This window comes from Fusarium pseudograminearum, chromosome 2 (genome assembly GCF_000303195.2).
Source record: "Fusarium pseudograminearum CS3096 chromosome 2, whole genome shotgun sequence".
NCBI classification, from domain to species: Eukaryota; Fungi; Ascomycota; class Sordariomycetes; order Hypocreales; family Nectriaceae; genus Fusarium; species Fusarium pseudograminearum.
Window position 1 is genome coordinate 4,321,453 of NC_031952.1, and position 26,384 is coordinate 4,347,836.

General features: G+C 48.4%; 9 protein-coding genes across 9 annotated transcripts, besides 1 other annotated feature; 4 read left to right on the forward strand and 5 right to left on the reverse strand.

Moving 5' to 3' along the window:
- Positions 1–47: 47 nt before the first annotated feature.
- Positions 48–1,802, reverse strand: FPSE_02089 (uncharacterized protein; the record flags this gene model as incomplete). The annotated part of the gene is made up of 6 exons (XM_009255208.1): positions 48–638; positions 700–958; positions 1,012–1,171; positions 1,227–1,407; positions 1,470–1,555; positions 1,619–1,802. 6 exons carry the CDS (start codon positions 1,800–1,802, stop codon positions 48–50), a joined length of 1,461 nt encoding a protein of 486 aa, XP_009253483.1.
- An 877-nt stretch (positions 1,803–2,679) lies between these two features.
- FPSE_02088 (uncharacterized protein) lies at positions 2,680–4,535 on the forward strand (the record flags this gene model as incomplete). Its single annotated transcript, XM_009255207.1, has 3 exons — positions 2,680–2,709; positions 2,762–3,099; positions 3,152–4,535. 3 exons carry the CDS (start codon positions 2,680–2,682, stop codon positions 4,533–4,535), a joined length of 1,752 nt encoding a protein of 583 aa, XP_009253482.1.
- Positions 4,536–4,840: 305 nt separating this feature from the next.
- On the reverse strand, positions 4,841–6,897 carry FPSE_02087 (uncharacterized protein; the record flags this gene model as incomplete). Its single annotated transcript, XM_009255206.1, has 8 exons — positions 4,841–4,984; positions 5,038–5,210; positions 5,270–5,889; positions 5,945–5,979; positions 6,037–6,133; positions 6,194–6,302; positions 6,351–6,543; positions 6,595–6,897. 8 exons carry the CDS (start codon positions 6,895–6,897, stop codon positions 4,841–4,843), a joined length of 1,674 nt encoding a protein of 557 aa, XP_009253481.1.
- Positions 6,898–7,226: 329 nt separating this feature from the next.
- On the forward strand, positions 7,227–9,638 carry FPSE_02086 (uncharacterized protein; the record flags this gene model as incomplete). The annotated part of the gene is made up of 3 exons (XM_009255205.1): positions 7,227–7,492; positions 7,547–9,177; positions 9,232–9,638. 3 exons carry the CDS (start codon positions 7,227–7,229, stop codon positions 9,636–9,638), a joined length of 2,304 nt encoding a protein of 767 aa, XP_009253480.1.
- Positions 9,639–9,791: 153 nt separating this feature from the next.
- FPSE_02085 (uncharacterized protein) lies at positions 9,792–12,296 on the reverse strand (the record flags this gene model as incomplete). The annotated part of the gene is made up of 1 exon (XM_009255204.1): positions 9,792–12,296. The coding sequence occupies one exon, from the start codon at positions 12,294–12,296 to the stop codon at positions 9,792–9,794; it is 2,505 nt and encodes an 834-aa protein (XP_009253479.1).
- Positions 12,297–12,886: 590 nt separating this feature from the next.
- Positions 12,887–14,573, forward strand: FPSE_02084 (uncharacterized protein; the record flags this gene model as incomplete). Its single annotated transcript, XM_009255203.1, has 3 exons — positions 12,887–13,142; positions 13,193–13,372; positions 13,432–14,573. 3 exons carry the CDS (start codon positions 12,887–12,889, stop codon positions 14,571–14,573), a joined length of 1,578 nt encoding a protein of 525 aa, XP_009253478.1.
- A 170-nt stretch (positions 14,574–14,743) lies between these two features.
- On the reverse strand, positions 14,744–18,582 carry FPSE_02083 (uncharacterized protein; the record flags this gene model as incomplete). The annotated part of the gene is made up of 2 exons (XM_009255202.1): positions 14,744–16,575; positions 16,626–18,582. 2 exons carry the CDS (start codon positions 18,580–18,582, stop codon positions 14,744–14,746), a joined length of 3,789 nt encoding a protein of 1,262 aa, XP_009253477.1.
- Positions 16,771–16,980: a repeat region.
- Positions 18,583–21,972: 3,390 nt separating the features above from the next.
- On the forward strand, positions 21,973–23,923 carry FPSE_02082 (uncharacterized protein; the record flags this gene model as incomplete). The annotated part of the gene is made up of 7 exons (XM_009255201.1): positions 21,973–22,128; positions 22,180–22,423; positions 22,477–22,566; positions 22,616–22,827; positions 22,878–23,346; positions 23,395–23,636; positions 23,690–23,923. 7 exons carry the CDS (start codon positions 21,973–21,975, stop codon positions 23,921–23,923), a joined length of 1,647 nt encoding a protein of 548 aa, XP_009253476.1.
- A 445-nt stretch (positions 23,924–24,368) lies between these two features.
- Positions 24,369–25,635, reverse strand: FPSE_02081 (uncharacterized protein; the record flags this gene model as incomplete). The annotated part of the gene is made up of 3 exons (XM_009255200.1): positions 24,369–24,488; positions 24,534–25,182; positions 25,235–25,635. 3 exons carry the CDS (start codon positions 25,633–25,635, stop codon positions 24,369–24,371), a joined length of 1,170 nt encoding a protein of 389 aa, XP_009253475.1.
- Positions 25,636–26,384: the final 749 nt, after the last annotated feature.

Below are 26,384 nucleotides of genomic sequence, written 5' to 3' on the forward strand. Positions count from 1 at the left end.
AACTATAAACACGATATGGGTGAGACTGAACTTCTTGGAGTTAGGCCTCAAGTAGTGTACCTCCAGTGAGGGTGGTCATCGCCCAAGTTCATCGCATCAGGACCCTCAAGCCTATGGTCTCTCTCACCCCGATCTCGCCTCTTATTCTCCCTGATAGCAAGGAAATAAAAGAGAGTGCAGCTGATGCCACACACCCAAACCATACCAAGACTGACACCCAAGCCTGTCCAATACTGAGGAGCTTCCTGGGCAAAAAACACATTCGAGGCCACAATCCCTCCAATATTACCCAAGCCTATCTGCACAGCTGATGAGATCGATCGCTTGTAGTGACCACTCATGGTGTTGGACAGCCACCCAAGAAGTACAGGCTGCGTGATATATCCGCCAGAGACGAGCATGAACAGAGCCAAGTATCGAGCACCAGTAGGGATATTCTGCTGGCAGAGAAGCAGAATGTACCCGATAGTTGTCAAGACAACTCCAATCATGGTGAAGCTGTATCGGTGGCGGAGACGATCAGCAAGGAACGCTGCAGTCAAGCACCCGATAGCCGCCACAATGTACACCGGGATTGTCAGAAGTTGAGCGCGCTCAGCGGCGTACCCCATTTCTCTCAGGATGGTTGGAATAAAGAACTGTAGATAGTTGTTTAGTCATCATTCAGTCATGATGCTGAGGAGATATTGTTGAGCTTACCGAACCAGCATAGCCATTATTCACTATACCAAAGTATGCAACTGTACCAAGGTAAATCTTCCAATCAGACAGTATCCTCTTCCAAGCTGTCTTGTTAAGATGATCCATTCTGGCATCGCCCGAGTCGTCTGCCAGACGTCCAACAAGTTTGGCTCTCTCTTCCTCGTTGAGAAAGCTGGCTGTTTCAGGCCAGTCGGGGATCCACCACTTTGCAATAATACCCACGATAACGGTGAGGAGACCCTCGAGAATGAATATCCTGTTTTCAACATGTCAGTAGGTATGAACGTGTTGGGTGTTACCATAACATACCATCGCCAGGCTTCAAGCCCTCCAACATCATGCATCTTGGCAATGGCGAATGCAAGAAGACCGGAAAAGGCGCCCGCTACAATGCTAGCACTAAAAAAGATGGACATACGCCACTGAACTTCGTAGCGTTTGTAGTACATGCCGATCAAGTAGATGCAGCCTTTTGTCAACGTTAGCTGTCAGCCCTTGTTGAGACACGCTTAACGAAGACATACCTGGAACGATCCCAGCCTCGAAGAACCCCAACAGGACTCGGCAGGCGATGAGTCCCTCCACATTACGGACAAGCCCCATCCCAATAGTCGATATGCCCCAAAGAACTGTAATAGAAGCGAGCCAAAGAGAAGGAGATATCTTCTTGATGATAATGTTGGACGGGACCTCGAAGATGATGTACTGTCGGGGAACAGTGTCAGTCAGGCTTGTCTCGTGGCTCCATTCCATTGGTACATTCATACCGGGATAAAAAAGACAAATAATGCCATATTATAATCATTCCCAGTCATGTTGAGGGTCTCGGTCATTCCCTGGATCTTTGCATTGCCTAGTCACGACAGGTGTTAACTCATTCATTCTCAGAAACTCCACTTCCAAAGACTGCACATACCAATGTTGGTTCTGTCCATAAAAGACAAAAAATAAATTGCCATGAGAGGAGGAAGTAATCGCATGTCTAATTTTCTTAGAAGTTTCTTTGTTGCTACCGAGTCCTCACTAGATTGATCAATCATAGACTCTGCACCCTTGGAGGATGCATGTTCAGCCGTAGCCTTCTCAGTCAGGACAGCCATGATGGAAGAGACAGTAGAATAAGAATATGTCTGGGTTGCTGTGACTTGCAGCACCGGATTTGTCTCGGATGATGGGCAGTGGGTGTCTATTTATGGAAGATGTCATCTTGGCGACTAATGTCTCATTCTTTTCCTGTTTTGTTACTCTCGTCTAATATTAGTATGCTTCCTCTAGATGGACAACCAACAAGTTTACATCGAGGATAGTCTAGCTCCCCACGTCCAACAATGCGGGGTGTGGAGGCAGGAGAAACATTTCCGGGGTAGAAGACCCGAGGGGTCATCCGGGGGGGCATGGTGCACGGGGGTGAGCCGCAAGCGTGACAGTGGCCTGAGTAGCATGGTGCTGCTATGACTAACAAGCTGGCATAGACGTGTGAGTTGCTATGGCAGACACAAGAGACAGGAGTCTGAGTTATCTAGTCTCATGAAGCAGATGTAACTGGGGGAACGTTTTCTACGAGAGTGAAAATCAGATATATGCAAAGCTATTTGTAATAATGATGGTAGAAATCACAGCTTGCTGTTTACATGGATATCAACCGATCGGCCGGCCTGTGTCATGTTTCACTCCAATTCTAGACATAACTGATTCATATTATTATTGCCATGAGTGGTCTTAAGAGATCCATCATGAATATTTGCCGACGTAGTTGCCAGCGACGATCCCCCACTTTCGGGTAGCAACCGCGACAGGTTTACTCCGCTTCGGATGTGTTCCGCGAGACAACTCAATTGTAACAATTAGCGGAGGAATATCTGCGATTGAGTCAATTAATAGTCGACATAAATGCGGTGGAATTGTGCTGTATTCTGAAGGCTTGTGTTTACCAGAAGCAATAATCACACCTGAGTCTCGTTCTAAGCACATCCCATCATGTATGTGTCACAAGCAATCCAACCAAGGGTTAGTAGCTAACATCACTGCTAGGTACACCACGTCTTTTGCATTCTTCGAGGCCCTGGTTGAGGCTGGGGTCAAGAATTGCTTCGTCAACCTGGGTTCGGACCATCCTAGTATCTTGGAGGCCATGGTCAGGGGCCAAAAGGAGATGCCGGATACCTTTCCCAAGATCATCACATGCCCGAACGAGATGGTGGCTCTGTCTATGGCTGATGGCTATGCCAGACTGAGCGGAGAGGCTCAGTGTGTCATTGTGCATGTGGATGTTGGCACGTCAGCTCTAGCGGCTGCTATCCATAATGCAGCCATGGGGCGCGCCCCTGTTCTCATTTTTGCTGGCCTCTCGCCTTACACCATTGAGGGAGAGGTTATCGGGTCAAGAACCGAGTTCATGTAAGTGACCAATATCTTGGGTCTTCGTACTGTCTAACATATCTACGCTCAGTCACTGGATCCAGGATGTGCCTGACCAGAAGCAGATCGTCTCCCAGTACTGTCGGTACACTGGAGAGATCAAGACAGGCAAGAATGTCAAGCAGATGGTTCGACGTGCTATTCAATTGGCCACCAGCCACCCACAGGGTCCTGCCTACCTAATGGGAGCTCGCGAAGTGATGGAGGAGACCATTGAGCCGTATTCTATCAACCCTGCCTACTGGAAGCCTGTTGCCCCATCTGCTCTTCCCCAAGATGCTGTCCAAGAAATCGCCGACGCACTAGTCAACGCCTCTGACCCACTGGTTATTGTAGGCTTCACTGGCCGCAATCATGCGGCAGTCGAGCCCCTTGTTTCACTGGCCAATACTATTAAGGGTCTGCGTGTTCTTGACACAGGTTGCTCGGATATGTGTTTCCCAGCGGATCATCCAGGCTGGCTGGGCATGAAGTATGGAGTCGATTCTGCAATCGAGAACGCAGACGTCTTTCTCATTCTGGACTGCGATGTTCCATGGATCAACAAGTTGTGCAAGCCTAAAAGCTCAGCAAGAATTTTCCACCTTGACGTCGATCCTCTCAAAGAGTCTATGTTGGTTTTCTACATTGACGCCGAGCAGAGGTACCGCGTGGACGCTGAGATAGCCCTCAGGCAGATCACCGAGTATCTGCAAAGCAACCTGACAGAGAAGCTATCAAGTGTCGAGTTCGATCGCCGTGCCCAGGCGTTGTCAGAGTCTTACAAAGAGCGTATTCGTACTCTCGACGAGCGGTCCAAGCTCCCGGACTCTGGAAAACTCACAACCGACTATGTTTGCGCCACACTACGTCAAAAACTGCCCCAAGATACAATTTGGGCAGTAGAGGCGATTACAAATGCCATATTTGTCTCGGATCAGGTCCGAGCAACCATCCCAGGGCAGTGGATTCACTGCGGAGGTGGAGGTCTCGGCTGGAGCGGTGGTGGTGCTTTGGGAATCAAGCTTGCTGCAGATGCTTCTGATGCCTTGATCCCTGGCAAGCGTAAGCGATACGTAGTACAGATTGTTGGTGACGGATCTTACATGTTCAGCGTCCCGTCTAGTGTGTACTGGATCTCTGCGCGTTACGGGATCCCTATTCTGACCATTGTCCTCAACAATCTTGGCTGGAACGCGCCTCGCCGGTCGATGCTTCTCGTCCACCCCGATGGGCCTGCCTCACGAGCGACGAATGAGGACCTCAATATCTCGTTTGCGCCGAGCCCAGACTATGCTGGTATTGCCAAGGCCTCTAGCAATGGGCTAATATTTGGTGCTCGAGCAGCTGATTCTACCGAGTTTTTGGAGGCACTGCAGGGGGCCATGGAGAGTCTCGATCGGGGCGTTTCAGCTGTATTAGATGTTGCTATTTAGATGTAAGCATAGCCAGCGAGGATCTATAGATATATAAGAAATTATGTTCAGATACAGCATACCTGTCGTTGTTGCCTACGCACGTGTTTTGTAATTGACTCATGGCAATGGTTTAGTCCACATTCACTATCTCACAACGCTGAGATATTGAGCAACTCAGCACTCTCTCAAGATCCCACAGCACTTCATCACCCAGAACATAATGGAGAAGCAAACATAGCTACACATTGGTGCTAAAGCATGATTGGAACAGCGAACATGCCCATCTGAGATAAAACTTCTTTTGACTGCTGTAATGTTTCTACTTATTCCCGATCAAAGATCTTACCGGGGTTCATCAACCAATGCGGGTCTAAACTTGTTTTGATTGCCCTCATCACCTGGATCGGTGCTTCACCGACCTCCTCCCTTAGAAAATCCTTCTTCCCTAAACCGATACCATGCTCGCCCTTGCAATGTTAGTACCAAAAGCGAAATCTCTCATATATAAGAGTAATCTTACCGTGCATGTGCCCTCCATTTCAAGAGCGCGGTAGACCATTTTGTCAACACACTTCTCGACCTCGTTGCGTTGCTTCTCTTCGAACAGAATTGTCTCGTGAAAATTACCGTCACCAATATGTCCTAAGATGCTTCCAAATAGACCAAGCTTGACAAGGTCTTTCTTAGACACATCTGTTCAACTTCGTTAGCCGATGATATTCTGTGTTTAGTTAATGTAGATGACCACGCACCGATCAGCTCCGAAACTCGAGAAAGAGGCACGGCCACGTCGGTGGACCAAACATGTCCATCTGTTTCTCGCAATGCCATCATACTCCACAAGGCTTCTTTTCGCGCTGACCACAGAGCCTTTTGCTTATCTGGATCGCTTTCAAAGAGAACGCTTTGCACTTGGTGTTTCTTCGATATATCTTGGACACGAGCGATGCTATCCTTGACAACGGCGTCACTACCACTGAACTTGAAGAACAATGTGGGGACTTCACTCCAATCTCTGGAAGTGGCACCCATTTTGTTGATCACGCTCATGAGGACTTCGTCTAGAATCTCCACAGCGCTGATGGGCACGCCGCGGCGTATAACTTCGATTGCCATGCTGGCAGCCGCCTTGACAGTAGGGAAGGTGACTACCGCAATGCCAGTATTCTCTGGTATCGGGGCGAGCTTGAGAGTAGCCTCGGTCACGAACCCCAAGGTTCCCTCAGATCCAACAAACATGGAATTGAGATTGTAGCCAGCTGATGACTTTCGCGGTCTTCTGCGAGTTTTTAGGATGGTGCCGTCGGCCAGGACCACTGTTAGATTCACCACCCAATCCTTCATTGTTCCATATTTCACAGCATTGGTGCCACTGGGATATGTTAGTCGAATGAATTGCGGTGATAGCACGTTTGTGGAGTTTATACCTGCAGTTGGTACCGATCATGCCACCAATTTGTGCCTACAATAGCGAATTAGATGGGTTGTCCAGTAGCCAAATCCCAAAAGCAATACCTACCGAAGGGCCGGGATCAATTGGGAAGAACAATCCAGTATCTTTGATCTTCTCATTCAAGTCCATCCAAGGCACAGACGGCTGGACAACAACGTTGAGGCTGAGACAAGCTTTAGTCAGTCTAAACAGTCAACCGTTAGTAATTTTGCAACGGACTTACTCATCGGCATGAACTTGTAGAATTTGGTTCATGTTCACAAAGTCAACACTGATGCCGCCGAATGGGGCTGAGAAATGACCTTCAACACTTGAGCCACCCGAATACGGGACTTTTAATGTGTTAGTTCGGTTTTCTTCACCATCTTTCGACTACTTACTCATAGGAACACGCCTTTTGTGACAAATTCTGGCAATAATGGCAACTTCCTCCGTTGATGCTGGAAACGCGACTGCAACAGGCAGTCTGTCAATGTTAATTGTAGACCAGTCCGAATAGCCATGGGAATGTAGAATTTCATCTTCGATGCTCACGGCATCTTCTCCAAGTGCCTGCCTGATCTCTTCAACAGCCTGTGTATATTAGCGAGATACACCAGGCTCAGCTTGGCAAGCGACACTAACCAGTTCCATTTGTTCGCGAGTTGCGTAATTTGAATCATCTTTATCCTTGCTATTGTTGTTAAATCCCAGAAGTGACAACAAGATACCGCCTGCAATGGTAGTTGCTGTTGCGGATAGTGTCGAAGCTAGCAGAATGGGCTTTCTTGACTGTCTTTCATGATGATTCCGGCCTTGAGACTCTTTCTGCTGATTGGTCCTACTGCTATGGAAACCATTGATCAATCTAACCGGTAGGAAAGAGATAGCTGACGTGACTGGTCTTCTAGCCTGACGTGTCAGAGGGAGAATCGATGACTTTAGCATATTAGAAGCTGATGATAGTAGGGAACGGGAATGTGCTGCAATATGAAGAGTCAGCCCGTAAAGTGGCTATGAATCGAAGAAATAGCAGGCCAATTTGCTGTAATTATTGGGTCCAGGCTGCTGAGTGACAAGCCGCCGACAATGTTGGGACTGTACCGGATGGGGTAAGAGATGAAGGGCAACACGGATAGTTCCCGGGTCATTCAACTCCGAAAGCCGCTAGAACTAGCGGCTACGTTCGTTCGGGAGCAGCCCGTAAAAGATCAACCTCCCCCCCTCCGCACTCGACCAAAGCATTTCTGTTTCCCGGGCGCGGTTCAGTCAATGCAATGCCGTCTGATGTGGTAGAAGTTACCACGGATCCTGATACGTCGGTACAGGATGCCGACAACACAATCTCGGCCTCGGCCTCGGCCTCATGCCGCCCCACGAAGCGCAAAAGGGTTGCATTGGCATGCGACAGTTGTCGGGAGCGCAAGATCAAGTGCGATGGCTCCAAGCCCATCTGTAGTCCCTGCGGAAAACGCGAAGAGCCTGCTGCTCGGTGCACATACAATGTTATTGCAGGAACGGCTAAGCATCTAAGCGAGCAGGAGTAAGTCATAGCCAGGCTCGAATTAATTTAGGGGAATTAATTAACAATGCCTAGATACATTTTGTCGCTGCAGAAGCAAGTTACAGATATGCAGGAAATTATTGATCAGCTTCGACGAGAAGCAGGAGTTAATGCTGCTTCTGCTTCTGCTGCCGCCGCCATCAATACAAATGCTAGGGAGTCGAGAAGCCCCAGAGACAGGCCACCGACTGCTACAGGCGCTATAGGAATAGGTTCGGAAATTACCCGTGCCGCTACTGGCAGCAGGGCAGGGGTCTCTATTAGAGTCGCCGAGGCTGGTGGGCCAAGCCCTGTCAGTGCCATGGGGGCTACGACTCTGACACAGAATTGCCAAGAGGACGACTTCTTTGGTCAATCATCGGTTCATTCGTTGCTACGTGAGGTCTCTCACAACCAGTCTCGAAGCTTGGATCCATCTCGCGACAGAACCCAGGCATCTGCTTCAGTATCCGTGTGCGGCTTCTCTACGGCGGCATTATGTTCTCCCGACTATGCCCTCCCTCCACGACATGTCGCTGACAGAATTCTCGATCTGTATTTTAACAGTGGTCATATCTTCTACCCTTGGACGCACTCTGTCAGCTTCAGAAGGCGATATGAATCACTCTGGGAATCAAGTGGTTACCCAGGTCCTCAGACCGGCGAGTCGGGCGACATTGGTCTTGGAGGCGAACGATGCTCCGAGTCATCCTTCTTTTGTGCTCTCAATGCCATGTTTGCTCTTGGCTGTGAGTTCTCGGACTTTCCACAAAAGGAAACTGCGTCAGCAACTTTCAGTTCGCGCATGAGAAGTCTGTTACAGATGGAAATCCTCGATAAAGGCGATTTATCTCACGTTCAAGCGTTGCTTCTTGCTGCCCAGTTTGCTATATCAAGCGAGCACCCTACAAGATGCTATAATATCGTCGGGCTGGCTTGTCGCATAGCTGTCGGCCTAGGTCTACACAGCGAGAGACATGCTGATAAACGGTCTAATCTGGAAAATGAAGTACGTCGCAGGGTCTGGTATGGATGTTTGCAAATGGAAATGACCATATGCATGACATTGGGTAGACCGCCAGTACTGGAGATGACAGACGAGGTTCTTATCCCATCTGCTGTTGACGACGATTTCATCACTAGTGAGGCTTCGTCATGCAGCCAACCTGAAGGCACTATCTCGCAAAATCTGTTCATGGTAGAAAATATACGGCTGGCCAAAGTACTCGGGAAGATCCTTTCTTCCATCTACTGGCAGAGCTCTCCATCCGACTTCAGTACCCTTGTTCGCTTAGAAGGCGTCCTCGAAGACTTTCGTAGATCTTTGGTTGACACCCTGAGGTGGTGGAACCGTGAGTCAGAGTCGCAAAGCGCACTCACTCGGCGAGATCATGTCCTTAGAAGACAGCGAAATGTACTTCATGCAAGATTTCTTCATCTCAAGATCTTACTATACAGACCCAGCTTCAGTTCTTACTGCTCAACTCTGAGACGCGCGTTCCAAGGCAAGGATACAGAAGCAGGGCCAGCGTCGGGTGAGGATAGGCCTGAAGTCAACACATTACAGGCAGCGTTCCAGTCTCAATGCGCTACAACATGTGCCAAGGCTGCTTACGACCTCTCAGTCTCTCTGTTGTCTGCGAGACAGGATGATGCCACTGGTGCATGGTGGTTCAGTCTATTCTGTATGGCTTCATACTTCTCGATGCTTGGTGTTTAAGTTACTGACATGATGTTAGATCTTATGACATGTGGTGGTATAATTATCCTTGCTGAATGCGCGCAGACTGCTGGTAGTAAACACTTCAACCAAGCACAGCTTGATGCCACATGGGAAAACACCACCATGTTACTACGGCTTATTGGACGAGAGAATGCCCGTGTACAAAGATATCTAGACCAGTTACTTCAGTTGAAGGATCAAGCCCGCTCTACAAACTTCTGTAAGCTCTTGTTTCTATTTACCCCTGCGGCTCTTGATCAAGCCAGACTGACAGACCATGTGCAGCAATACGGCACTCAGGGGAAGCAACGAGGATGGCTTCTCGTTGGCCATCTGTCGGTCCTTGCGAGGCTCATCATGGAGACTCGAATGGAGTCTTCCCTATATCTACGGACGACCAAGCTGTACAAGGGGAGCTTATGACATTACTGTTCCAGGACAATTGGGACTGGAATCTTGAAGGCAATATGCCTACTTATGGTGGTTTCGGATTTGCCGACGAATCTATTTTTCCTCTATCAGGTTGGTCTACATAAATACAGACAATAGACCAGTAAGAGTTGCCAATCTTATATACTATAATCCCATCCAGAAATGCGGTGTTGCATTTGTAACCGAGAAGGTCTGAAGCACCTCAGCAGAGCTAAAGGCCAAATGTACCAAGAACTCGCCTTCTGGGATTCTCCATTTCCCTTCTTCTGCATCGAAGTAGCTGAACGCGTACTTATCAAGCTTGAACATGACGCCCTTCGCCTGACCAGCAGGCACAAGCACCTTGTGGTATGCTTTGAGCTCCTTGACGGGGCGATGATTTCCGTTGCAAGAAGGGAGGGTGATATACAATTGGATCACTTGTTTGCCGTCTCTGTTGCCCGTATTCTCAACTTGGGTTGATACTGATACTGCGGTTTCCTCTACACTACTGAAGCATGACGTGAAACTAGGCTGTCCCTTCAGGGCGAAGGTCGTATAGGATAGGCCTTGTCCGAAATGAAATTGCGGCGTTGGTGCTGACTTGTCATCGTAAAAGCGGTAGCCGACCTTGAGACGTTCCTCGTAGTTCAAAACAAGATCATCGTTACAGGGAAAGTTGGGATAAGCTGGATTATCTTCGTTACTTTGCGGCCAAGACATGGGCAGACGTCCTGATGGGTTGACATCCCCAAGAAGAACACGAGCTATGGCATGGCCACATTCTTGACCAGCGAACCATGCTTGAAGAAAGGTGGGAACTCGGTCGATGAAAGGAGATACTGTGACAGGAGACCCAGAGAGGTTAACAACCACTGTCTTTGGGTTGCGAGCCACGACAGCGGCAATCAGATCATACTGGTCAGAGGTAAGGTCCATCGTGTCGCGATCGTAACCTTCCGACTCCATCTCGTTGGTTGTACCAACAAAGACAACTGCAGTATCAGAAGACCCTGCTGCATCAGCTGCATCACTGATAGCTCTAGGAATATCGATGTGTTCCATGAAGCGAAGTGAGGCTCCTTGGAACATGGTTCCACCAATCTTTGCAAGAACATCTTCGTCTGTGGCCCACGAACGTAACTCGACTTTGTATTCCCGGCCTGCAATCATGTTGAAGGTAAATCGACGCTCGATCTTGGCTTTGTAGAAGTAAAAGGACTCTGGCAACAGAACTGACTCTTGTGGACGGTGGAACACATTTTCGCCGTTGACGATGACATCAGCCTTGCCGGTAGTGATGACAGAGAAGATATGATCGCCACTTGTTTTGGGTATCAAAGTGAATGACATGCTGCTGCAATAATCCTTGCTGAGATAATCAGGCCAAGCCTCCTTGATCATGTACTCCGGAAGCGCGACAGTCTGTTCATGGGCCAGATTCTCTCCGACTACCGAACCATTGAACCATCTTAGTTGCACTTCCGAAATTGAGTCTGGCACGGCATGGGGTAACGCTCCAAAGACGGGAACACCTGGGGCAAATCGGGGAGTGACCCCTCGGGATTTGAGTCCTTGGAGCGGCGAAACGATATGCTGTGCTAGAACCTTTGCGCTACCACCACCACCGATGCTTGGATTCGAAGCGAAATGGCCGATGACAGCAACAGAACCATGTGCTGATAATGGCAAGACATTGTTATCGTTCTTAAGAAGAACCATTCCATCGGCTGCGACAGATGTGATGTACTCGATTCGAGCTGGATCCTCGACAGAACGCTCAGGTTTCTCAACAGGATCCTCGAATCGCCCTGTTTTCTTTGCAAGGTCAATGACTCTACCAACACTCTTATCAAGAACTTTCATAGACACATTCCCTGATTCTATCTCGGCGATGAGCTTCTTCCCTCGCCATCTTGTTGGACCGGGCATCTCGAGATCCATGCCTGCGTTGAGTGATTTGGCGGTTGAGTAGGTTCCCATCCAGTCAGATATCACCAAACCCGGGAACCCCCATTCTTTGCGCAAGATCTCTTCCAGAAGCCAATGGCTATCTGCACAATACTCCTCGTTGAGCCGATTATAGGACGTCATGAAGCACCAAGGGTCCGAATCACGTAGCACAAGTTGGAAAGGCAGCAAGTAAATCTCACGCAGTGTCTGCATATCGATGTTTGATGTCATCTTGGTTCTGGATTTTTCTGAATCGTTGGCGGCGAAATGCTTGGGCGTAGCTGCAATCCCTTGACTTTGACAGCCACGAACAAAGGCAGAGGCCAGGGTCCCGATCAGGTATGGGTCCTCCGAGTAAGTCTCATAGTTGCGTCCACCGAGGGGCGATCGGATTATATTCATGGTTGGTGCCAGTAAGACATTGGCCGACTTTGTGATTGTCTCTTTTGCAATCTCCTCGCCCATACGGTACGCTTTCTCCTGATCAAATGAAGCTCCCAGGGCGGTTGAGCAAGGGAAGCATGCCGCGGTGATGCCGCTTACGTAGCTCTCTCCTCGAGCGCCGTTAGGCCCATCGGATGTTTTGATGTGAGGGATAAAGACATTTTCTCTCTTGATAGTGGGTGTTCGCCACCAGTCAACAGCTGCAAGCAGGGAGACCTTCTCCTCGACGGTGAGTTTCGAGACAAGGTCGGTAGTGGCTTGAGAGGGTGTCATGGCAAGTGGTGAATGTGTGCTAGCTTGTTGAGTTTAGCAATCCTGTCATCAACCAAAAGGAGCACCGTCTGTTATGTAATTGATCTGACTGGATCCAGTAGACTTCGCCGAAAAGACAGCCGACGTGTTGAAACTTGGATGCGGAGAAGGAGAACCAGGTGGAGAAGCACTCGGGAAGTACCCGGTACTCGAGCCAGGAGCAACATGCTCGATTCACACTGATTCCTCGGTGGTCCTAACGTGCGGGGATTGCAAGCCCCATGGGGGTATTCGGTTAGACGATGTGAGTCTTTTTCACGGGGTCCCCGCATTGTTGGTTACAGGACCGTAGCATTGTGCATGCAGTCTACCATGTACCATGTCAACTGACGATGTTGTTGCTGTCCGGGTCCATGTTGATCATGCTAATTTAGTTAGTTCGCCGAGGGGTAGTCCAAGCCAAGTTTATTCCATAGTTCAGTAACGGTGATCGTTTTAAATATCTGAGGAAACCCACATCGAACTCAATTCAGATATATTGACAAGCAACCGACAATATCAACCACCTTCATTCCTCAGCCTCTTCCCCGCTTTGTTGTTCCTTGTTGAAGATGGACAGAAAAAGTCTTGATGCAAAGACAGACGTGGCCATGGCTGAGAATTCTGGCCATATTGCTGTCAATGACATTGTTGATCTCGACCAGAGAATCCAAGACCTCGTGGCTGCTGCTCCACCATTCTACAAGAACAAGAGCCTTTTCCGACTATATCTTCTTATTATCCCCACATGTTTGTGTGCCGCCATCACTCTTGGGTTCGATGCCAGTATGATGTCTGGACTCCAAGCTGTGCCATCGTGGGATGAATGTATGTGACCCTGAAAGTTTACACATTGGTAGATGCTAACGTTTCTATAGATTTTGGTCATCCTCGTGGTGCTCTTCTTGGTATCATGTCTGCTATTCTTCCTCTCGGGTGCGTCGTCGCAACACCTTTTATCAGCCTTGTCGGTGATCGCTACGGACGTCGCATGGGTATCTTTGTTGGTGCGGTCATCATGATCATTGGTGCTGTGATTCAAGGTGCCTCCGTTCATTGTAAGTCATTTCTTTTACTTACATCGTCTCTGTCACATCTAATCGTTTACATCTTATAGTCGCCATGTTCCTCGTCTCCCGCTTCATCATCGGTTTCGGTCTTGTCTTTGCAAACGCCTACGCTCCTATGCTCATCGGCGAGCTCGCTCATCCCAAGGAACGACAAGTCATCACTTCCCTGTATCAAACATCATGGTATATCGGTGCTATTCTTGCCGCCTGGGTCACTTTCGGTACCTTCAGCATCCCCAGCGAGTGGTCGTGGCGGATTCCCTCCCTACTTCAAGCTGCTCCAGCTGTGTTACCGATCTCTTTCGTCTTCTGCCTCCCGGAATCCCCTCGATGGCTCATTGCCAACGGTCGAAGTGAAGAGGCCAAGGCTATGTTGGTCAAGTGGCATGCCAACGGCAACGAAGACGATGAGTTGGTCAAGCTCGAGTTCATTCAGATGCGAAACGTTATTGAGGCCGAGGTCAGTAATGAGACTGGCTGGAAGGAACTTTTCAAGTCTCCCGGCAACCGAAAACGAGTCTTCATTCTGGTCTGTCTTGGATGCTTCAGTCAATGGTCAGGCAACGGTCTCGTGTCTTACTACTTGGTCCGAGTCCTTGAAACTGTTGGTGTGACCGACGCTCGAGAGCGCAACATTCTTAACGGCTGCCTCATGATCTTCAACTGGCTTACCTCGGTCGCCTCCGCCTTCCTCACTGCATACATGAAGCGCCGCACACAGTTCCTTATCTCTGTAGGGGGTATGTTCGGGATCTTTGCTGCACAGACTCTATGCGCAGGTCTATTCAACGAGGATCATAACACGGCTGCTGGCAAAGCCGTCATTGCGATGCTCTTCCTTTTCTACTTCTTCTACAACTTGGCCTTCAACGCCCTTCTCTACTCCTACCCTGTTGAGATCCTTCCCTACCCTATCCGAGCTAAGGGCTTCTCGCTTCTCATGTTCTTCGGCAAGGCAAGTAACTTCATCAACACAATGGTCAACCCTATTGGGCTTCAGGCTTTGGCCTGGAAGTTCTACTTCGTCTATGTCGCCTGGTTAGCTGTCGAGCTTGCAATTGTGTGGAGGTTCTTTATCGAGACCAAGGGACCTAGTCTAGAGGCTATCGCTGCTGTTTTCGACGGTCATGATGCTTCCGTTTTGTCTGAGGATAGCGATCTCAAGAAGGTAGAGTCAGAGAAGCACTAAACTAGGTGATGTGAAATTTCCACGTCCCGCGATATCACCCAATAGTCAACGTTCTATATTCATAACGTATCTTGTAGTTTTGCTTGTGTTGTGTAAGTAAATCTCAATTAAATATATATAATAGGTTCATACTTGTTAAAAACCGCTAATGATATATCATTGCCTCTCAGCTATATTCCCCTTGAAGGTCCGGCATCTCTCATCCAATGCTTTATTAAATGTTGCTTGAAATGCATTAAACTCGTGTAAGGCTCCGACCTATATAGGTAGGACCGAAAGCCTCCATCTCTTTGGTGGCCATCACAAAATGGACACCAGTAACCCTTGCCATCGGATGTCTCAAAGCCAAAGCCTGACTGGCCTGGTGACAGTCCGTTCGTTGACATCAGGTTTTGTAGGTATCTTCTGAGGCCATTGGGGAAATAATTGTCACTATTCGTTTGGCTGTAGGGAGATGTCTCTCCAGTGATGTTGGCGGAAACATGAAAGCATGGGTGGCCAGGGGCAAGATGACCCCTTTGCGCATATATTTCTTCATCAAGCGCATTCGATTCTCGTAGCACATCATGTGTATTGACTTCTCTCTTGACCGGAGCAGGTACATCAACCGAGTCGTCAGTCTCCCCAGAGTAGTCGTCAGTTGAAGGGGGCATTTCGTGTGAGTTGTAAGTCGGCATAGTGTTGAGCGGCGCTGGTTGGACGTGTGGATAAGATGGTCTCTGTACTTGGGAGACTTCATCACTTGTACGTGTTGTCGGTTGATCAATGGTTTGATGTTGACGCACCGCTTGCGGCCAAGCATATGGATTAGCGGAGACCAGTCTCGGTTCTTGGGGCTGTAATGGGTAAGGCGGCTGATGTGCTGTTGAGGCGTCTGGTCGAGGTCGTGCTTCCTCGAGTCGAGGATGGCCAAATTGCTGTGACACAGGCACAGCATGGGTTGCGTGGTTCTGAGTTGACAGAGGCGCATGCCTTTGTGGTGGCTGCTGAGGGGGTGTCACTTCCGTTGCGACCCAGTTGCCAGAGTTCAACGTTAAAGAAAGTTGTCTTGTGTTAGTATCATGCGTGTCCGTCGATCGCGGGCAGTTGTAAGGCTGTGGGTTGGCGTGAAGTGGCATGGGTTGGTAATGAAATGGGTTGTGAGACGACCGTGTATTGCTGTCATTCTGAAGCCCATTACCATTCGCTTGAGGAGGTCTCGTTTGCTGAGTTTGAACGTTTTGCAACTGTCCATTGTCGATCCGATGAGCACCTTGCGAGGGATAGTTGGAAGAGTCTGTTTGCGCAGGGGGGAGGGGTGCATGTTGGCGTTGATTCCAGTGTTGGCCGGAATTGGGCTGACTTGATTTCGATTGTGAAGTGAAAGCGGCTTGACGGCTGTCTTGCCCAGAATATGACTGATGAGGGGGTGCTATCAACTGTCCCTGTCCTTGTGTGTTGGCAGCCACATGCGGGCCAGACACGGCTGATTGCGAGTTTTGCACTGAAGGAGCTTGGAAGACAGGCAAATGCGATCCGTAGTTTCTTTCCACAAAATCATTTCGCCTTTCGATATAGTTTGGATCAGAACCCCTTTCTGTGCCCCTCGGCTCAACTTCATATATCGTAGCACGGTTATGCTCCGTCGTAGCAGGGCCAGACCTACTGGCGTCGACGTTTGGTGGTTCGACGGCTGTTACCGTTCCCCAGTACAACGATGAAGCGCCCCCTCGGGGTGGATGACTCGTCTGATGTTGCGATGGGTCTGAGGCTAAAGATGTCGACTGTGTTTGGTCTTGGTCTTGAGGTTGTGGTTCTTGTTGGATTGTGGGCTGATATAGATTACCATTGCCTTGTGAAGCAGGTTCCTCTAATTGAGACTCGGGTCGAGGCTCACGTATTTGAGCTACCGTGCTCAATGTTTCCTGGCGATTTGGTAACGGGGGACCATCCGATCCACGAGAGGATAGATCTTGGTCTATATTGCTTTGATCTGTTTGTGCTTGAGGACTCTGTGGTGCCACTAGAATGTTTAGCAATGAACACGAATTCGGGATTCCTGGGCATCTTTACTATTTGGATGTTCCTCTCCCTCTGTTGCCTGCTCGAGGGTTTCTGTTTCTTCCTCTGGGGGCTGTGTCTCATGAGCCTCCTCGGCATCCGTCTGTTGAGGAGGTTCAGATCCTGGCTCTGCCTGTAGTTGTGAGTCGACTCGGGTTTGTTCTTCTTCTGCATCGTTTTCTACGTCTTGGTTTACGTCTTGTTCCATATCTTCGCCAGTGTCTCCTTCTGCATTTCCTTCTGCGTCTTCTTCCGCATCGTTTCCTGTGTCTCCTTCTGCGTCTCCTTCTGCGTCGTTTTCTGCGTCTCCTTCAACGTCTCCTTGGGGATCTTCCTCGGATTCTTCGTCTGTGTCTTCCTCGTCCTCGGACCAATCCCTTGATTTGAGGTATCCTCGAATTGCTTTGGTGTGAGGAACAAGCTTAGGCTCGCGCTTGAGGTCAAAGGCACGCAACTCCCTGGCTTCAATCCACATGATGGCACTCTTGGCAGGAAAAGGGCGACCGTCAAAGAACATGACAGGAAACATACGCTCCTTCTCATGCTCCTCTCCGTTCCTATAACCTTTGGCCCATACATATGGTCCCTTCTTTGATGTCTTGCGGTAGCAAGGGGGTAGAGAATCTACCAGATCGCACGATATAATGGACCCTGGAATGCCGACGGTCGAAAAGTCGCCCATTGGAAGTAGGACAACAGCAAGCCATTCTTTTGTTTTCTTCCAGTACGTGGCATAAACGTTTCCAGGCTTGGGATCTACGATGCCCTCGAATTTACCAGAACCTGCCGACTCTTCGGGGTGCCTATTACTGCGTCGTGGTAGCACTTTTGCTGGAGGCTCTGATGCATGTTGTGATGATTTGTTTGAATGTTCCCTTGTGGTTCTGCGAGATGTTCTCGTGGTGGATTGGCGTGACTGTTCTGCTGCAGACTCTAGTGGCGACTCTGTCGAACCCGTTGGGCCAGTCCTGTGGCGTTTTTGCGTCGTGGATGCTGAATTTAACGCTTTTCGTTTCTTAGACCTGGTTTCTCTGGGTGTAGGAGGAGGGATATTCCTTGGAGACACATTTGTAGGTCCTTGTGATTGACGCAGATGTTGACTGTCTCGACGTACTGTGGTGCTATCATCGCAAGTCGAGGCTGGTGATAAGGGAACAGTCCGCAAATTTCGACTGACAGGAGTAATGTCGATTGACATCCTAACAGCAAGCTGTTCCCTGTGTCTGATCGGCTCAGTTTCTATAGGCTCTGCATCGCCCATTTCGATATCTGCGCTCTCATCGCCGTTGACTACATTGTCATTCTTCTCATGATTACTTGCATCATTCTTGTCGTGATTATGTACGTGATCATCGTCTTGGTCGTTAAATGTTGGGCCTTCGTTGATGACACCTTCTGGCTCTGATGTCGCCTCGGTATTTTCATTGTTGGGAGCGTTTCTTCTGGCAGATTTATTCGCTGTCGTTCCAGTCTGGGCATTTTGCGATGCTTGAGATGAGCCTTGGGCGGATTCACCTCCAACTGCTTCATTCTCCTGGGCTGGAGGGATCTGATTCTGGTCCTGGTCCGGTGGTCCTTGGTCGCGAGCTTCTTGGCCGTTGGTTGTTTGAATTTGAGTTGTGCTGCTGAGTCCCAAAAGCTGTCCCAATCGGCCACGAAGCATATCCAGTGTCTGTTTGAGTCGGACCTCATGTTCTCTGGCATACTTTTCTCTGTTGGCGGTGTAATGGCGTTTCAGGTCTGCCATCTGACCACCCAGTTCGATAATGGTATCTTCGCGCATAGCAGTCTCGTCATCTGACTGCGCTGTCCGCAAACGGACTGCTTCATCGTGGATTTGACGGCGCAGCCTTGCCTCTTCCTCCTTATATACTACCTGCGGCGGTGTGATGTTTGCGAAAGTCGCATCATAATGAGCGACGACTGATTTGATCTCTTGGAATTGGCGAAGTGTATCCTGATCGGCCATTTTGTCTGACGCGCGGTAACGCGCGTCAGCATGCTAGGTAATGCGCTGCTAAGCGGCTGGGTGCTTGCAGATGACGCGCCTGCACGTATTTGACCCTAGCGACAGCAACTGGGCGACTATTAGTATGCGACGGCAACAGTGACGATAATGATGCGATTGCTGATTAGAGAGTTGACAAGTTTCAGCCTGAAAACAGAGGTTGACCAGACATTGGTAGGGTTGACCGGACCCGAAAAGGCCGCTAACCAAGGCGACCTACTCTGTAGTTAATCCGTTTTTATCACAGAGTTTGATACATGCAGGGATTTTGGGTCTAGTGCAAATTACCGGCCCATTCTTTCTAGATTTGTTTTTTTCGTCTTGTGTTTCTACCGTCCAGCTACAGTCAATAGGCGGGACAAATGTCGCAATTCCGGGCTTTGGACGTATCCATAAAGGACCAATAAGGGATCGCAACTTCAGTCATTAGAGTAAACACTGTGAAAACCAGAGAGCGGATTGGCCCCCTGATTGGAGTTCAGGGGCTACTTGTGCTGTGTTACAATAGTACAAGGATGGTACTCGGGCAATGCTAGCCCCTTTAAGTTCTCCTAGCGCTGACTCGAATTGCCACTAATAAGGACACGAAGCCAATTGACTGGACATGTCTCAAGAGAACTGGGGCAAAACCGTACAAATCAGACCAGCCAATCTAAGCCGTGGCGCCCTAGACAATGTACAGGCCGCAGGGGTTTCAAACGTTAGCGCGAGACCTCACTTTTATATACAGTCAGCAGCCTAGCTTGGATTAGCACCTCTGTCAACATAGAAAAATGGCCTTATATATGTATATATCTTGGCCAATCAAGGGCTCCCTAGCTGGATCTTGTACTGCCCTAACATTTGAGACCCCTGCGGCCTGTACATTTGATAGTGATGATGTCAAACCGTAAGCCTATAGCGCCGGTTCAACAGATGATAACCAATCGGACCTGCCTGGCGGGTCCGTTACTGGATCACAGGTCAAGCAATTCCATGTGTTGGTTGCCAGGCTACCAGGATACTTCAGCAATACGGCGACAGGTGTAAAGTCAGATAGTCTACCCTGTAGCAGTATGAACCTTTCTATTTGTTACAATTGAACTTTATGAACTAATGTTGTAATGACTATTAAGCTACTTGAGAGTTACTTCAAGAGTACTAGGATTGTATATGTACTTAACCTAATTCATGTGGCTCCTTTGACTTTTGTCAAAAAGCCACCACGTCACTATTTCACGAAAGAACGAGATTCATGTTACGGTACATAAAACACACATGACAATCCACGACAGCATCCCTACCCCGCTTATATAATTGAAATATGTAGTAAACCACTATTTGATATGCGACGGAGTCTACTAACTAAAATATTGTACTGTACGCAGATCAATTTGCGTTGTCTCATCCACTCTGGCTTGCATCCGCAATATCTACAGCATGCTGGGTCAGGACCCATTTCTCAGTAGCGGAAATGAACATATACGTGACTCTCCGAGTAATGCAAATGTGTTCTATGTCGCAGAAGAGGAAACTATCAATTGTCCTAAAAATACAACCAAGGTCCCATGGACATGATCTCGCATGTATGCAGTCTCTTTGACCAACCTCACAAAGATGCCCCGACTGGCTGGTCCTCGAGACAATGTGGCTCTTCTTGACAGATATTAACTCAGACCCCAGACTTTACGAGATCTCTCTAATGTCTATCAAGCATCCTGGGAATCAAAGTTGCATTTGTTTAACTTACCATCCACGGCTACGCCAAACACAACTCGTCCTGACGGTGAAGTCACCACGTACATGGCTGCGACTCTCCAGAAGACCGCAATCTAATGACGGCTTCAGTTCGTCGCACTGCGTCGATGGAAGAGTCGAATGGTATTAGGAACGATAACGCGTACTTCATGGAGCTTAATCTGCTGAAGAACAAGAATACCATCTACTCGATTGTCTCCCATGATGAAGGTTTGTATCAGGCTCCTTGCTACTTATAACGCTTTGCCCATCTATTGCTTATTGTCTAGAGTTTGGGTATCAAGGTGTCATCAGTATCCCTGATGCTACTAATCTTGATATTCGTCAAAGTGAAACGTCGAACAATTTCGGAATGTTTGCAAAACATCCAGATACCGGTCTCTCACTCTTATCGTCATAAGTAGTATTTCGCTCACGATCTCTCCCTCTCACATGGCATACTACAATGGTCGAGCCCATATGGTGAAGCCCGATACCGATAGTTATCGATGTCGCTACTCGTCGTGGTGGTGGCATTATCAGGCCCAAATCGTTGATCTGCGGAAAGGTTATCGATATGGGGTAACGCGTGTGGTTTCTCTTGCCCTTTCTGAATCGGGATCTCTTTCTGTTTTGAAGGCTGACGCACAATTGTGGTTAGCGGAACAGCCGGGATGGTGTTGATTTAACCATCAAGCTCTCGCATCAAGAAGCTGTCAAGATAATGATATGAACCGAGGAATAATTGGTCAATGAAGTCCCAAGACATGTTAGAAGTCGGCTGCTAAGATTCAATAGTATCGCTGTTGTCTCAAAGAGCTATGCAACTATTTTTGCGGCCGCTTTCCTTAATGTCCGCCTTGGTACTCCAATCCTGGAGGCTGAGTAGTCCCTACCACGCTGTTTTGTAAACATTCGGCCGTGAAACATTTTGCATGAAGGTATATACCATTCAAGACTTCATCAATATCATTCTGGTTCCACATGGTGACCTGGTTTCGATATATGTTGCGGCTTTGAGATAAGCTGTGAGGAACGATAACGCTATCAAGTGCAATCAATTCCCTTGGAAAATCATTATCACCTCGCCCTTAAATCTAATAACCGACCCTGGAGATACGTTATCGACCCGTATTTCACATGATCGAAAAGGGCAAGCATAGGCGTAGCCTGCATTTTCAATGGAGATTGCCAAGGCCAAGAATGCAACCTTTATCCTCGAGCTAAACTCTGAGACTAGCCAATCTGTCTCGAGTCAGGTTCCCAATCAGCCGGGTCTCCTGGTCGAATCCTTAAGGTATACTTATCAACTAAGCAGCTATTGTGGACTTAATTAATTGGACCTTGTTTAACCCAGCATCATGGGAGCCTGCTTCCGGCCTCTTCCCCGGACTTTGCGGGGTAGTTCAAACATTGGCAGTACGCTAGGTAGATTGCTGAATAGCTCTTATCTTTTGCCAGAACTTAGATGGCTGATAGCCTGGAGTGATGGCAAGAGGGGGAGATTAGTTGGGATGCACATATAAGAGCGCATTCGTCCCCCACTTAACGTTCGTCGATCCTGGGAGACATCAGCGTCTTCGTTCTATTCACCAATACATATTGAGCCATTACACAGCTCTTCCGTCTTACGTCATGTCTAAATCAGATGTGTCCAGAACTCATGTGCACATGACTTCAGATGAAGAAAAACGCGCTGGTTCCGGTGCCTCGCGAGACTCGTTCCAAGCTGTCGAGACCGTCCCTATCAGCAATGACCTTCATCGTACTCTCACCCCGAGAGAGATCCACGTGAGATAACCTTTGTCACTGTTGACAATCTTAATCACTGATAACATCTAGATCATCTCCCTAGGCTCCAGTGTCGGAAGTGGACTCTTCATCGCTACCGGCAAAGCCCTTGCAAATGGAGGGCCGGGGACCATGTTCATCGCATACTTGATCGTCTGCAGTGGTGTTTGGGCTAACCTACAAACATTGGGTGAAATGACGATCGCATTCCCAGTTTCCGGCAACTACATCGACTATGCTGCCAGATGGGTAGATCCAGCTTTGGCCTTTGGAGCTGGTTTTGCTGAATGGCTTGGTGAGTCTTTACTCCCCGAGCTTGACAGGTCAACACTAACTAACTGGTTCCAGGTTGGACAGCCGTTTTCGCTGCCGAAGCCGAGTTCTTTGTGGTACTTATCAACTACTGGGCCGAGGGCTCGGTACCTCACGGTGCACTACGTATGTACCCCAGATCAACGTGCGGGAATTCTTGACTGATATCAGATAGTCACAATCTTCTTAGCCATTTCCCTCGTCGTCTTTCTATTACCAAACAAAGCCTTTGCCTGGCTTCAGTGCTTTGGATCTCTAGTGAAAGTTGCCTTGTTCGTCTTTGTGGTCATTTTTTCTATTGTACTGTTCGCAGGTGCCGGACCAGAGCGTTCACACGAATGGGGCGCTTCCTGGCACAATGGACTGGCTTTCCAAAACGGCTTTGGGGTAAGAGTTCAGAATCTATGAAACGAAGACAAAAGTACTGACAATGCTAGGGTTTCGCTAGCTGTGCCTTGCTGGCGATTTGGGCCGTTGGAGACCAAGTCTTTGTTGGTGTCATGGTGGGAGAGGCCGCATCTCCTCGATACTCCATGGGCCATGCATCTACTTTGGTCCCTATTCGAGTCGGAGTCATGTATATGACTTGCGTCGTACTTATCGGCCTTCTGATTAGCTCTGATAACCCTGATCTCTTGGGCGCGTCCGGTTCTGCTGCATCGCCCTTCGTCATCGCTGCCAAAGGTATCAAGGTAATTCCTGATCTGATCAACGCGTGTATTATCATTGGTATCGTTGCAATCGCGTTGGAGTCGATATACCTCCCATCCCGTATCCTCAGAACCATGGCTCTGCAGGGACTGATCCTAGGAAAGTTTGCTGAATGCGACGAGCGTGGTCGACCTCGTTGGGCGCTTGCCTTCACAGCTGTTGTCGCAGTAGTCATGAGCTACATGAGTCTTAATGGTGAGTACTCCCCCCATTTATAGTTTGCACATATCTGACAGAAACAAGCTGGTGGAACCGAAGCCCTCAACTGGTTCGTCTCGATTACAAGCGCCTCATTCTTCTCCAACTGGGCCATCATTGCCTTTACAAGCTTTTTCTTCCACCGCGCATTGAAGGCACAAGGTGACGAGATCTTCAGCGGGAGATATGCCTGGAGATCATTTGCTTGGCCTTCGTCACCTGCTTATCTGATGCTGGTATGCGTGATGCTACTCGTATGCTTGTTGTACATGGCTATCAGTCCCATAGTAAGTCCCATAATCTTAAACTATTTAGCAATCGACTAATATGACTTGAACAGGGTGGTGGTGGATTCACAGCCTACAACTTCTTCCAGAACATCATTGGTATGCTGTTGATCGTGGTATTCACACTAGGATACAAGGTGTTCATGCGTACCAAATGGCAATCTGCAAAGACAGCAGATCTTCAGACTGGCCGAAATGAGCTTCGACCGGATGAAATTGAGTTCTTGGACCAATATTATAGTCGCCCCTGGTGGAAGCGTCTCGGCACTTACCTGTCTCTATACTAAGGGGGTATGAAGAATATCAGACTGATGGAATATTACTGGCGGAGACAGTAGCTTGGGTGCACACCTCGGAAAGGCATTCTTCTTTTGAAAGTGCCTCAAACGTTTATGTACACTATATTCTAGAATTTATTTCGCGCCACAAGTCTAGCTACAACCCTACAAGCGTGTGAGACAATGCAACAGCGATTCAAGCGTAGCCTTCTTGCCCATGCGCTAACTAATTGTACTAAACTACCTGAATGCGGGGTATGGGGTAGTAGACTATGTACCCGGGTAACTAGTGACAGACTGCGAAGAAATAGATACTGTGTATCCTGGTACCTCGCCCATAACACGTAAAGTTTCATACTTAGGAACGAACAGATGGAATAGGAACCCGTAACCTGAAATGAGGCTAAAGTAACCGCCCTCTCTCAATATACTTGATCAGCATGCATTGCCCTTGTTACACGCATTCGGTTTCTACCTCTGCATCCTTAGCCCATGACTCCCATTCATAAGCTGCAAGCATGAACGGCCCCACGCCATTCTGCCCATTCTCAAGAGTCGGTTGGCCTACATAGTACTGCCTTTCGTCAATGTGGTTTCTTGTTATCAGCGCTGTACTTACCGCAAAAGTCACGTTCGAACTGAGTAGTCCGCACTCAGCCACAGTACTGTTGAGAATAATAGGACCATCTTCGTCTGCTTCGATGAAATTGGAGACAATGCTTGTGAACGCGTCTCTTGCTGTGTCAAGATATTCACTGCGGTCCAGATACCCTAGGTCAATAGCCTTTAACAGGCCCCACGTAAACATAGATGAGCCACTGCTCTCGATAAAGTTGCCTTTGCGCCTAGGATAAGGCTCGTTCATTACCTGCCACCAACTACCGGAAGCCGGGTCTCGAGACTCTTTGAGTCCGAGGGCGACAGATTCAAGATATCCAAGGAGCTGATCATAGCCAGCATGGCTGGTCGGGAAAAACTGCAAGACTTCGACAAGAGACATGAAGTACCAGCCGAGGGCACGGCCCCAGACATTGGGTGCCCGACCTGTTTTTGGATTAGCCCAAGCAGCTGTACCGTCAACCCAGCCGTGGACATGAAGACCTGTGGTCTCATTGCCGGTATGTTCGTGAATGAGCTCATATTGGAGTAGAATGTCATTCCAAGCTGTCTCATTGTCGCGGTCATATAGACTTGTCCACTTGGCATAAAACGTGTCTGCCATGTAAATACCGTCTAACCACATCTGGTTCCGGAAGAATTGCTGATGCCTATAACATTTTAGACCAGGGCAGACGGATATAGCTGTAAGGAATATCTTACCAAAAGCCACCCAATGGTGTGCGTGGGTATTTGTCAAGCATTCTTCTGATAGTGTTTGCCGCAATCTTGTACTTCTCATGCCCAGTCTCGTTGTACAGATAGAGATAGTTGTGTCCCATTCGATACTCATCAAGGATATACTTGGATGTGTTTAGACCCTTGATGGTGCCATCTTCAAGTACCACTGGGCCGGCAATTTGCCCAATGTACCAGTCGAGGTATTTGCCGTCCCCAGAAAGCTCATAGGCTTTCTCAAACCCCAAGTAGAGGACTGCGTCTTGGTATCCACGGTCAGGCGAAACACCCTTGGCGATCATCGTGTCTGCCATTCGAGTCAAGTATGAAAACTCAGCTTGAGCAAATACCATGCTCAATAGCATGGCCCACGATAAACACTTCATGGTGGCAGTTTCTGGCAGAGACAATATGGTTTCGAGAAAAAGTGCTGTACCTAGACAATGCAGAGAATAAGGGCTGTGCAGAGTTCTCTCTGCTGTCGAAACATGGTTTATATATGAATCTATAATATGTGTGATTAAGCAATAACTGGAGTGGCACAATAAATGCAGTGCAAAGCACCTTTAATGCGACTTTGTGCCTTGTGATAAATTGCGTTTCAAAAGGCCTTACATTTATGCCTTGTTTGGCCACCAATGAGGGGAAATGACACACATTCAGGTCACACTGAGTCTTTCTGTCCACCAATGAGCGATGGATGGTTATTCCATGCACGCAAAGCCTTGAGACATGCAGTCTTTACGTCGTCGATCCGTTCTTGCAACGTGATGTGATAGGATATAATGATATGGATGAACTGATATATCTTGCGGTGGATGTTACTCTGATGCTCCATCGGGCCTGGTCGAAAACGACCAAATGCTTATACGAACCCTTCTTTATGCAGGTCATGTCAGGCGCCTAAACTTAAGTCCACTTTTTGTTTCTTTAGTCTGTCCTGCGCTTATGGATAGGTAGTATATTCATTAACATCCGAGAATGGGGGAATATTACCCGAAAAACCACCATCTTGGTCGGCATAGATTACTCCCAAACAAAGCCGCCTGTACACACAAATTATCAGTCCAAATAGGTTTCGTTCTAGATGCATTCAATTGCGATCACATGTTTATCATTAGGCTGACAAGATTCC